This window comes from Tupaia chinensis, unplaced genomic scaffold (assembly GCF_000334495.1).
Source record: "Tupaia chinensis unplaced genomic scaffold, TupChi_1.0 Scaffold000527_1, whole genome shotgun sequence".
In the NCBI taxonomy this organism is placed as follows: domain Eukaryota; kingdom Metazoa; phylum Chordata; class Mammalia; order Scandentia; family Tupaiidae; genus Tupaia; species Tupaia belangeri.
In genome coordinates, this window is record NW_006160040.1 from 4,809,997 (window position 1) to 4,821,114 (window position 11,118).

Genomic DNA, 11,118 nt, shown 5'->3' on the forward strand with positions numbered 1-11,118 from the left:
TATCTGTCTCACTGAATTGTCTAGAACTCTTGTCAAAATTCTCTTGGCACAAACATAAGTTTATTCCTGGACTATAAGTTCTATTCCAGTGACCCAAGTGTCTATTTTTATGTTAGTTCCATTATATTTTGATTTCTGTAGTTCTGATGTAAGTGGGTCTCTCTTTTTTTTTTTTTTTTTTGGAGAGTTTTTTGCTACAGGACACGTGCGCTTACCAGAAAGACAGAGAGAGACAGAGAGACAGAAAGCAAGAAATCACCCCCAGGGGGGATGGCCATGCCACAATCCCTTCTCCTCCATTCTCTTCTCGGGATCTTTTTTTTTTTTTTTTTTTTCGCTATAGGGCGCGTGCGCTGGCCAGACAGACAGAGAGAGACAGAGAGACAAAAAGCGAGAAATCACCCCCCAGATAGGATGGTCACGCCTCAATCCCTTCTCCTCCATTCTCCTCTCGGGACCTTGGGCATGCACGCACACACACCCGGAATGAGTTTTAAGCCACCGGGTCCGGGACGTGAACCACGGTCGACTATGTGGCAGTCCAGCAACATAGCCATTACGCTAACTGCTGGTTCCCTCCTCTCGGGATCTTGGGCACGCTCACACACACACCCGGCGTGAGTTTAAGCCACCGGGTCCGGGACTCAAATTGTGGTTGACTACACGGGAGTTCAGTGACATAGCCATTATGTTAACTGCTGGTCCCTAAGTTTTTATTTTAAGGGAGATTTTTGCTATAGGGCACATGCACTCTCCAGAGAGAGAGAGAAAGACAGAGAGACAGAAGACAAAAAATCACCCCCTGCCTGGTGCCATGGCCATGCCTCACTCTCTTCTCCTCCAGTCTCCTCTTGGGATTTTGGACACACATGCACACATGCTTGGTGTACATTTTAAGCCACTGGGTCTGGGACTTGAACTACAGTCGACTAGGTGGGAGTCCAGCAACATAAGCATTATGCCATCTGCTGCTCCCTTGATATAAGTTTTAAAATTAGAAAGTATGAGTTCTTCAATTTTGTTTTCTTTTTTCTCCAAGATTGCTTTATCTATTTTTGGATCACTTGTATTTTCATATGAATTTTAGCATCAGCTTGTCAATTTGTGCAAAAAAAGAGAAAGAAAAAGAAAAAAGAAAAGAAAAAGAAAAAAAATGAAGATAAAGTAGTTGGAATTTGACAGGGATTGAACTGAACCTGTAGGTCAGTTTAAGTAGTATTACCATCTTAATAATAAGACTTCTGATCCATAAAGCAAGTTGTTTTTCTATTTACTTAGGTTTTTCCTTTTTTCAATTAAAAAAAAATTAATGCTTTTTGTTACAGGCTCTTGAAGCTTGTTGACTTTCTTAAAAAAAATCAAGTTGTGGGGACCAGCAGTTGGCATAATGGCTATGTCGCTGGACTCCCATGTAGTTGACAGCAGTTCGAGTCCCAGACTCGGTGGCTTAAACTCACACTGGGCGCGTGTGCGTGCGTGCCCAAGATCCCGAGAGGAGAATGGAGGAGAAAGGATTGCGGCATGGCCATCCCCCCTGGGGGGTGATTTCTCACTTTCTGTCTTTCTGTCTCTCTCTGTCTGTTTGGCGAGCGCACACGCCCTATAGCAAAAACCTCTCAAAAAAAAAAAAAAATCAAGTTGTGGAACCAGCACATGGCGTGACGGTTACGTCGCTGGACTCCCATGTAGTCAGCCGTGGTACAAGGTCCCAGACCTGGCAGCTTAAACACATGTGTGTGCGTGCCCAAAATCCTGAGGGAATGGAGAAGAAGGGATGGAGGTGTGGCCATCCCCCGTGGGAAGTGATTTCTCTCCTTCTGTCTCTCTGTCTCTGTCTCTACGGTAAGTGCATGTCCCTATAGCAAAAGTCTCTCTCTCTCTAAAAAAAAAAACCAAAAACCAAAAAACAAGTTGTAAACTTTTATTACAAATTAAAATAAAAAGTTTTAAGCTCTTCTTTACTTTAAAAAATAAAAAATCTATTTGTGTTGTGATTTTCAAGCCACTGGGTCCAGGACTCAAATCGCAGTCAGCCCCCAAAATGAAATTCTTAAAAATCTCAACTTGACTAGATATGAAACTGTTTAAAAATCTTTAAAGGTACATTGAAATGGGGGCAGTAGGCAGTGTGGTGGTTAAGGCACTGGCTAACTGCAGGTCAAGTCCCAGACCCGGCAACTTGAAACTCATGCCAGGTGTGCATGTGTGCATGCCCAAAATCCTAGGAGGAAAATGGAGGAGACGGGACTGTGGGCTGGCCGTTCCCTTTGGATGGTGATTTCTCACTTCCCCTCTCACCATGTCTCTATGTCTTTCCAGCAAGAGCATGCATTCTATGGCAAAAAAACTTAAAAAAAAAAAAAAAAGAAAAAGAAAGAAAGAAAAAGAAAAAGAAAAGAACAGATTAGAGTTCAGTGAGAAAAAACAGGCACAAAAAAAAAAACAACAACAAAAACAAAAAAAACCCAACGTATTTTATGAGCTAGAGTGGAGTAGGGGGTAGCGGGAGAGAGACAGGTATTTCTGACACTGTCTGGTAGTGATCTTCCTGCTCCAGCCTCCCAGTCAAATACGACTATGGCTGCTGACCTCCACAGCCTGGCTGACCACCACAGCCTGCCTCCCACTTGCACCACCACAACTGGACCTGAAATCAGGCTTTTAAAAAACATGTTTGTTGAGGGACCAGCAGATAGCATAATGGTTACATAGCGACTGCAGTTCAAGTCTCAGACCCAGCTTAAAACTCACGACAGGTGCATGTGTGCGCATGCCCAAAATCCTGAGAGGAGAGTGGAGGAAAATGGATTGCAGTGTGGCCATCCTTCCTAGGGGGTGATTTCTTGCTTTCTCTTTGTCTCTCCGGAGAGCCCATGCACCCAGTGGTAAAAATCTTTCTTAAAAAAGATAAAATGGGGACCAGCCAGTGGCGTGGTGATTAAAGCACTGGACATTACCACATGGCCACATGGTTTAAGTCCTGGACCTGATGGCTTGCTTTCTCACTTTGTGTGTGTGTGTGTGTGTGTGTGTGTGTCTGGTCAAGTTAAAAAATAAATGAATAAATAAAGTTAAATCAATAATTCTTTTTAAAAAAAAAGAAAAGAAAAGAAATAAAATGTTTGTTATTACCAAACCAGGCAAAAATAACACAAACCTCATGCTACATAAATAATGTAGACCTAGTTATGTTGTCAACTGGCAAAAAGCAAGCATTTAAGGTCTTCAACTTTAATCTTTTGTTCATTTCTTACTGCTAGAATTTCAAAATCTTTTTTTTTTTTTGGATGACTAAGCCAGATGATGGTAGAGATAGTAAGCCAAGATTTACTCAGCCCCACCCTGCTTAGCCTCAGGAGTGGGCACATTCTTAGCTGGTGGGTTGGCTGCTTTCTCTCTTTGCCATTTTGTGGTTTAGGGTTTTTAGGGCGTCAGTGTGGGTAATTGAAATTCTGGTGGTGCCCACATTGAGGTGGCTGCTGACCTTGGACCTCATCTCTTTGATATTTGTTTCATTTCCAGAGGGCGCTTGTGCTTGCCAGAGGAGGGGGGAGGGCATGGTCATGCTGCAATCCTTTTTCCTCCATTTTTCCAATCTTTCAAGATTTTGGACACATGTACCTGCACCCAGCATGTTGTTCATGCTGCTGGGGCCAGGATTTGAACCAGGTAAGCCTTGTGGGATCTATTAATAGCTCCCTACATCCAGTGCTTAACCACTGGGTTATGCGGCCATCTCTTCTTGATTTTTCTTATCCCGTTCACTGTCATCCTCTCTAGCTGACTTTGGCAAGGAGGGTCCCTGGGAAATTGTAGTCTGACTCATTCTTTTTCTTTATTTTTTTTAAAAGAATTATTTATCCAATTTTTTAAAAATTTGCTATAGGACATGCATGCTCACCAGAAAGAGACACAGAAAGAGAAACAGAAAGAAAGCAAGCTGCCAGGTCCCAGACTTGAACTGTAGTTGGCCATGTGGGAGTCCAGCGCCCTGACCCACCCCACCACCTGCTGGCCTCTGAATCATTGTTCTACCTTGTTCTACTGTACCATTTGTTACTGCCCTTCATCCTTCTCCCTGAACGGGAAGACTGGAGTAGTGTGGTCCACATCCATAGGGTCTTCACATCTATACGCTGGAACTCTTCACCTGTGGTTGGACCTGCATGACTGAGCCTGGCCTCCTGGAGGGCTCTCAACCTCTTTAGCTAGGCATGGAAGACCTTCACTGCCTGACCCCAGCTCTCTGTCCTGCCTCTTCCCAAGCACTCTATTTGAAGTGCCCTAAACATTTTGTGCTTTTTCATGTTTCCATGCTTCTGGTCATGTTTTCCTAGAATACTTTATCCTTAATTTACCATATCCCATTCTCCTATTTTAGTTTTTGCCTAGAGGATACAACTTGTCCTCCAAGAGTCAGCTCAGTCATTACATCCAGGAAGCATACTTGACTTTTAACTTTGCTAATATGGATTTCATGACTACTTCCAAAAAAAAAAATCTTGACTTTTAGCTTGGCTAACATGGATTTCATGACTACTTCCAAAAAAAAAAAAAAAAAAAAACCACATACCATGGGGGAGGGAAATAAGAGCACGTGGCTTCTCTTAAAACAGTGGAATAAGAAGAAAGTTGACATAATTAGGAAGAATAAATAAGGGACACAGTGAAAGAAGACCATAAGAATGGAGAGAAGGGAGAGAGGAAGGAAAGAGACAATGAGAGCATAGCAGTGTACATTTCCACCAAAGCCATAGGATGGGAGTGGTTCGAGAAAAATCGAGTCACCCGAGATGTGCAGATGACAAAAAAAAAGAGCACATTAAAAATATGTGAAATACCATTAGTCATTAGAGAAACACAAATTGAAACCCCATTGAGAAATCACTATACATCAATGTGAATGGTTAGTTTAAAAGACTGGCCATTCTGAGCATTGGCAGGGCTGTGGAGGATCTAGGACTTCTGTGCCTTGTTGCTAGGAATGTAGACTGGTATAGGCACCTTGGAAAATGGTTTGACTGTTTCTTAAAAAATTGAAAATATACCTATCATATAATCTACCAATTCTACTCCTAGGTATTTTACCAGGAGAAATGAAAGTACATATCCATACAAAGATTTGTACCCACATGTTTATAGCAGCTTTATTCATAACAATCAAGAACTGTAAAGAACACAAATATGTCTATCAAGAGATGAATGGATAAACAAATTGTGGTATATCCATACAGTGGAATACTACTCAGCCATACAAAGTAATGGACTATTGGCATCCACAACAGTTGGATGAAGCCAGACAAAAAGAGAGCTTCCTATACGACTCTATTTATATATATTTATAAAATTCTGGGAAATATGTTCTAATCTCAAGTTGCAGAAGACAGAGTGATTGTTTGAGGAAGAAGTCTGGGGGGAAAGAATGACTATGGTCATTAGTTTTGTTGTATTGATGTCTTTGCAGCCAAAAAAGTGTCAAAATCTTTTTAATTATATACTTTAAATATGTGCTATTTATTGAATGTCAGTTACAACTCAATACACCTGTTATTTTTTTTGAGAGAGAGAGATTTTCGCTATAGGGCGCGTGCTCTCGCCAGACAGACAGAGAGAGACATTAGAGACAGAAAGTGAGAAATCACCCCCCAGGGGGGATGGTCACGCTGCAATCACTTCTCCTCCATTCTCCTCTTGGGATCTTGGGCATGTACGCACACGCGCCTGGCGTGAGTTCTAAGCCACTGGGTCCGGGACGTGAACCGCGGTCGACTACGTGGGAGTCCAGCAACATAGCCATTATGCTAACTGCTGGTAAAATTATTTTTAAAAGATGGAATTTAATAGGACCTGAACTGTGGTCAGCTACATGGGAGTCCAGCGGCATAGCCATTACACCGTCTGCTGGTCCCCCAGAATGGTCTTTCTTTTAAAGTCTTAACCTTTAGTTAGCAGCTTAGAAAAGTACAAAAGACTTCCATCCATCATGCCTTGCACTCCATAACCAGAGTTCTCATCACTTCTATTCTCTCCTCTCTCTTTCTCCTGCTGTCCCTCCTCTTCCCTCCTCTTCTTCCCTCTCCCCATCTTCCCCAACATTACATTGTACACGGCAACATGTGCAGTCGCCTCCATCTGCTTAGGTGACTTGAGGGAATTTTGCAGAACTTGTGGTCACAAAACCCACCAGTAGCATTTCTCAAGAAGCCACTCTGTAGTCAGTGTTGTCACTTGCCACCTTCTAGACTAGAGAATTTTTCTCAAAGTACTTTAGACACTTGCACTCTACTCACACTGAGTGCCTCCCCATTTCTTTGCATGAAGTGATATCTCACTCCCTTTTTTGCCTTCCCAGTCCTTCCCTTTTTCTCTCCCCTCCTTTCTTCACCCCTCCTCTTCTTCCCATTCTCCCCTTCCCTTGTTCTCAGGCATTTTCATGTATTCGGGGTCAGTTGTAGCTGGGAGATCATTTTCCAGCCAGAACTGTAGGACTTACACATTCAACATGTTTAATTCACTTTGGTTTAAAATATTTTAGGAAATAAGTTCAAATCTGAGATATAGTGGAATGGGTCCAACCAGAAGAAGAGATTCCAGAGTTATGAATGGTGTAGAGAGCTTGCTATTAGCCTCAACTCCAAAAGTTCCAGGCGCCTTTATTCATTCTTCAAAAGGATTTCAGGTCACCAAAAGGTACTGTACTCAGAGGGAATGCTATTATTTAAAATAAAATGTTCCCCCCCCCAAAAAATAAATAAATACAATAAAGTGTTCCCTTTTAAGTCAATTAATAATACAGTATTATGGAATTGAAGGGCCCTAAATGCTCAGAATGACCAGCAGGTATTTTATTTTAAGACATTATATGGGGCCAGCCAGGTGGTGTGATTAAGGTGGCTGGATCCCACTGGCATTGTTTGAGTCTCAGACTTGGTGGTCGGAAAAACACGCCACGTGCACGTCTGTGTGTGCCCCAAATTTTGAGAGGAGTGTGGAGAAGGCACTGCAACCCCGTCATCTCTCGAGGGTGTTCTTTCTCATTGTCTCTCTCCCTGCTTTTCTGTCTCTCTCTAGCAAGCGCACACATCCTACAGGAAGCTAAACATAAGCAAATGAATAAAGATGTTATGTGAAGATTTTGTATGAACACTGAAAATGTTCAACTCCTTCCAATACATGGAAGTCTATGAAAAAGTTTAATTTCAACTCCTCTCCTCTCTTCTTTTTCCCTCTCCTTTTTCCTCTTTCCACTTCCTTTCTTCCTTCCTTCTTTCTCTGTATATTTTTCAATCTCCAAAGAGCATAAATCACAAAGAAGAAGGGGTATAGGCCTCCCCAGATTTTGCATATGTATCTTAAATTGAAACACATAACTTCCCTTTTTATTCTAACAAATGTTTTGCCATTGCTTGGAATAGAGGGATGATACGTCATCACTGAGGCACGTCTCTTGTAGAGATGTGTCTAGAAAAAAAAAAAGGAATGCCATAAAATGTCTTGATCTCTTTTCATCATGACAGAAAAAGGGAAATATTTACATTTTGTGATAAGGATTAGGTCATTGGAAAAGTCATGTCATATTTTCTACGCAAAAATGTATCATGACTTTCTTGGTGACCCAATATGATTACTCTTTTTTAAAAATTTTTTTTGGAAAATCTTTGCTATAGGACACATGCACTCACAGGAGAGACAGAGAGACAGAAAGCGAGAAATCATCCCCCAGGAGGGATGGCCCTGCCACCACAATCCCTTCTCCTCCGTTCTCCTCTTGGGATTTTGGGCATGCAGACGTGTGTGCCCAGCATGAGTTTCAAGCCTCCGGGTCTGGGACTAAAACTGCGGTTGGCCATGTGGGAGTGCAGTGACATAGCCATTACACTATCTGCTGTTCCCATGTGATGACTCTTTTATTGGGGCATTCGAGGAGCACTGCTATTGAATTCTGCCAAATTTAGAATCGAAAGATAACAGCAGACAACGCAGCTCTACTACTCTAGATGCCAGAGTCCAAGTGCTTTTGATCCACATTTTCAAAGTGTGAATGACAGATTTCAGATCAGCGTGTCTGGTCTAGCGACCCCCTTGGGGGGGAGGGGTCATTTCAGTCCAGGAACCACTATGGTTAAAGCCAGACTGTGATGTTTGGGACTGATGCAAGCTTTTGACACGGGGATCCCCACGGATGGTGGCACACCTGCATCCCCTGTGAATAATCAGAAATGCTTGAAGCAGGCAACACCATAGAGACAGAACCACTTGCCCACCTGCTGCAACACCTAGGGCTTGTATTATCTCCACGCTGTATATCCGCTCCCCTCCTGCTTGGACTCTGATGTCTCTGTTCACCCTTCAGGGCTCCGGAGGCTTTCGTGTCTATTCAACTAGAGAAAGTGGGGCTGCGGGACATGATGCTGAACGCCTTCCTGCTTAGGAAACAAAGCATGGCCGACAGCATGAAGAGCCCTGTGAGTGTGCCATGGGAAGAGCTTCTCAGAGCTCTGATCCTCTTTTATATTTGAGCAAATTAACATTCTTAACTAGAATTTGTCGCTTTCCATCTATTGGGATAGGGCCATTAAGAATAAAGTATGAAAAACTGAAGAAAGGGGGCGGGGTCGTGACACAGTGGTGAGGTACGGTGCGTGGAGAAGCTGACCTGCGTGGGAAAGTGTTTGCACCGAGATCGCTCCGAGTATGCGGGGCCTGTGCGTGCCCATGATCCAGGGCTGGCTGAGGCTGGGGGTGGATCGTGGTGTCAAGACCCTGCTAGGGGTGCTTGTCTCTCTGTCTCTCTTCCTTATAAAATAATCGATCAACTTTAAAAAAGATACTTAAAAAAACTGAATAAGAGTTCAATAAAAAAATAGGAATCAATTCAAGCAATCACATGTTGACTGTGTACACGTTTCCAAGGGCACATTTGGTTTTGTCACTTCCTAAACTGCTTTTTTTTTTTAATCTGTACTGGGACCTTAGCCCACCCCTGAATGAGCCGCAGGGGTTCAGGTGGCTTAGATAAGGGGAGCAAGGGCTTGTACCAGCTGATCACCTGTTATCTGGGTTATGCAGCTGCTACTGCCGTGTTTCCCTGTAAGGGTCTACATGCATATAATACACATGCACACATAATATTAGCCTAAATGTTGGACAGTGCTATAAAACGCAAAGCTTTCAGCAGTTCAAGTTGTTGCTTAATTTTGTGACTCTTGTTTCACTCTTCGTTAATTGTCTTCATGAGGAAATCATCATGCGAATGCATAGTTATTTGTGAGAAAAGCGACAACGTTTATCATCTCTAGGCTTTGAAAAAGGACTTAAGTTTGCCTAATCCAGTTCTAGAAGTGGGATGTGCTAGACACCAACCCTTCATAATTACTGCTGAGCAGTGATGGAGGCAGCAGTCTCCTTTTCTTAATCTTCTAACTGGAATTTTGGATTTACATACAGTTGTTTTTGATCTTTGTGAAGTGCAGTATGCTTTTTTAAGCACGTATATAATATGCAATAATCGAATCAAGGATATAAGCACATCCGCAGCATCCGATACCAGGCTACTGTGCTGTGGACACTGAGATTGCTCCGCTGGCCTCGCAGAACATATTACTTCGTCATTGACAGTCAGTACTCTGCTGTGATACACAGGTCCCAAAACGACTCCGCCTATTACCTGCACTCTTGTCTCTTTTAACCAATTTCTCTCATCTCCACCCTACCTAGAGCCCTTTCTGATTTAAAAAAAAAATCTCAAAAAATACTGACCAAGTGGAAATATATAATAGTTCATTAACTGTCCTTCAAGGTTATGCAGTAGCTCTCAGATCACAAAGAACTCAGGCAGTGGATGATCTGTTTTGTCAGGATTTGGAGTGCTAGCCTGCTTACGACTCAATCAATTAGCCTGTCACTGTTCCATGGAGGCTGGCAGAAGGCATAAGACTCTTAGGTCAGAGACAAAGAGCTTTCTCCCCGCAGAGCAGGCAACACGAGCTTCATGTTTGTGTCAGTTCCTTTTGCTTCTCACGTCTCATGGGGTCAATGCGAAGGAGCCGACATGCACATGGTGAGTTTGTGACACAGTTGAAGGACACGGAGTCTGCTTTATAGCAAGACTGCTCTTTTCCCCAGAGAGGGATGTTTCCCTATCCTTTCAGATTGTTCTCTGCCAACACAACATTGAGAATTGGTCCAGGTGAAGAGTGATCAGGCCTTGCGTTCTTGGCATATTCAGCAAGATGTGTAGGAACAGGAGAGACCTACTGAGGAGTGGCACCCAACTCCTTCACCCTCAGAAAGAATTGTCAACTTTGTGGCCTTCTCCTGCTTTACGTTTGCTATAAGTTTGTGCAAAGGTATTAGGATGGGCATCCTGACAGCCACTGTCTAATAGAAGAACTATCATGCTCTTTTACCACAGGAGGAGCTTGGAAAAGTCAAGAGAGACGTTATCGTGGAATACTGTCAAAAGTAAGTGTGGTGCATGTGAGTGACACATGCCCATTTCTCTGACTCTGAATGTGCTAACCTGCCAGATGACATCAAAATTCAGATCGTGAGTCAGGTGGTCTGTGTTTAAGTAAAACACAGTCTTATGGGATAAAACCAAGTTCAACTTGCCCTTGACATGCAGAGAAGCATCAGAAGTAAAGGACAGGAAGGGCTTTTTTTTTTTTAAGAGGGTTTTGTTATAGGGCACGTGCGCTCACCAGACAGACAGAGATAGACAGAAAGCGAGAAATCACCCCCCAGGGAGGATGGTCACCCCGCAATCCCTTCTCCTCCATTCTCCTCTCGGGATCTTGGGCATGCATGCACACGTGCCCGGCATGAGTTTTAAGCCACTGGGTCCGGGATGCGAACCGCGGTTGACCACGTGGGAGTCCAGCGACATAGCCATTACACTAACTGCTGGTCCCAAGGACAGGAAGGGTTTTAAAGAGGGTCATGCCTCTGCCGTCAGGTGGTACCAACCTACTCAAATGGGCATTCCTTCCTGACAGAGGCGGTCTGTCCTGATATTTAAGAAGACTTCCAAGGACCAGCAGTTAGCATAATGGCTATGTCACCGGAGTCCCACGTAGTCAACCGCAGTTCATGTCCCGGACCCGGTGGCTTCAACTC

General features: G+C 43.3%; 1 protein-coding gene across 1 annotated transcript in view; it reads left to right on the top strand.

The window, feature by feature from the left end:
- CCDC162P (coiled-coil domain containing 162) overlaps window positions 1–11,118 on the top strand; it is a 185,821-nt gene that overhangs the window by 93,501 nt on the left and 81,202 nt on the right. The window contains exons 24-26 of the mRNA XM_027775129.1: window positions 6,536–6,690; window positions 8,354–8,465; window positions 10,415–10,464. Coding sequence (XP_027630930.1) covers window positions 6,536–6,690; window positions 8,354–8,465; window positions 10,415–10,464 — 317 coding nt within the window. The remainder of the gene's footprint in view (window positions 1–6,535; window positions 6,691–8,353; window positions 8,466–10,414; window positions 10,465–11,118) is intronic.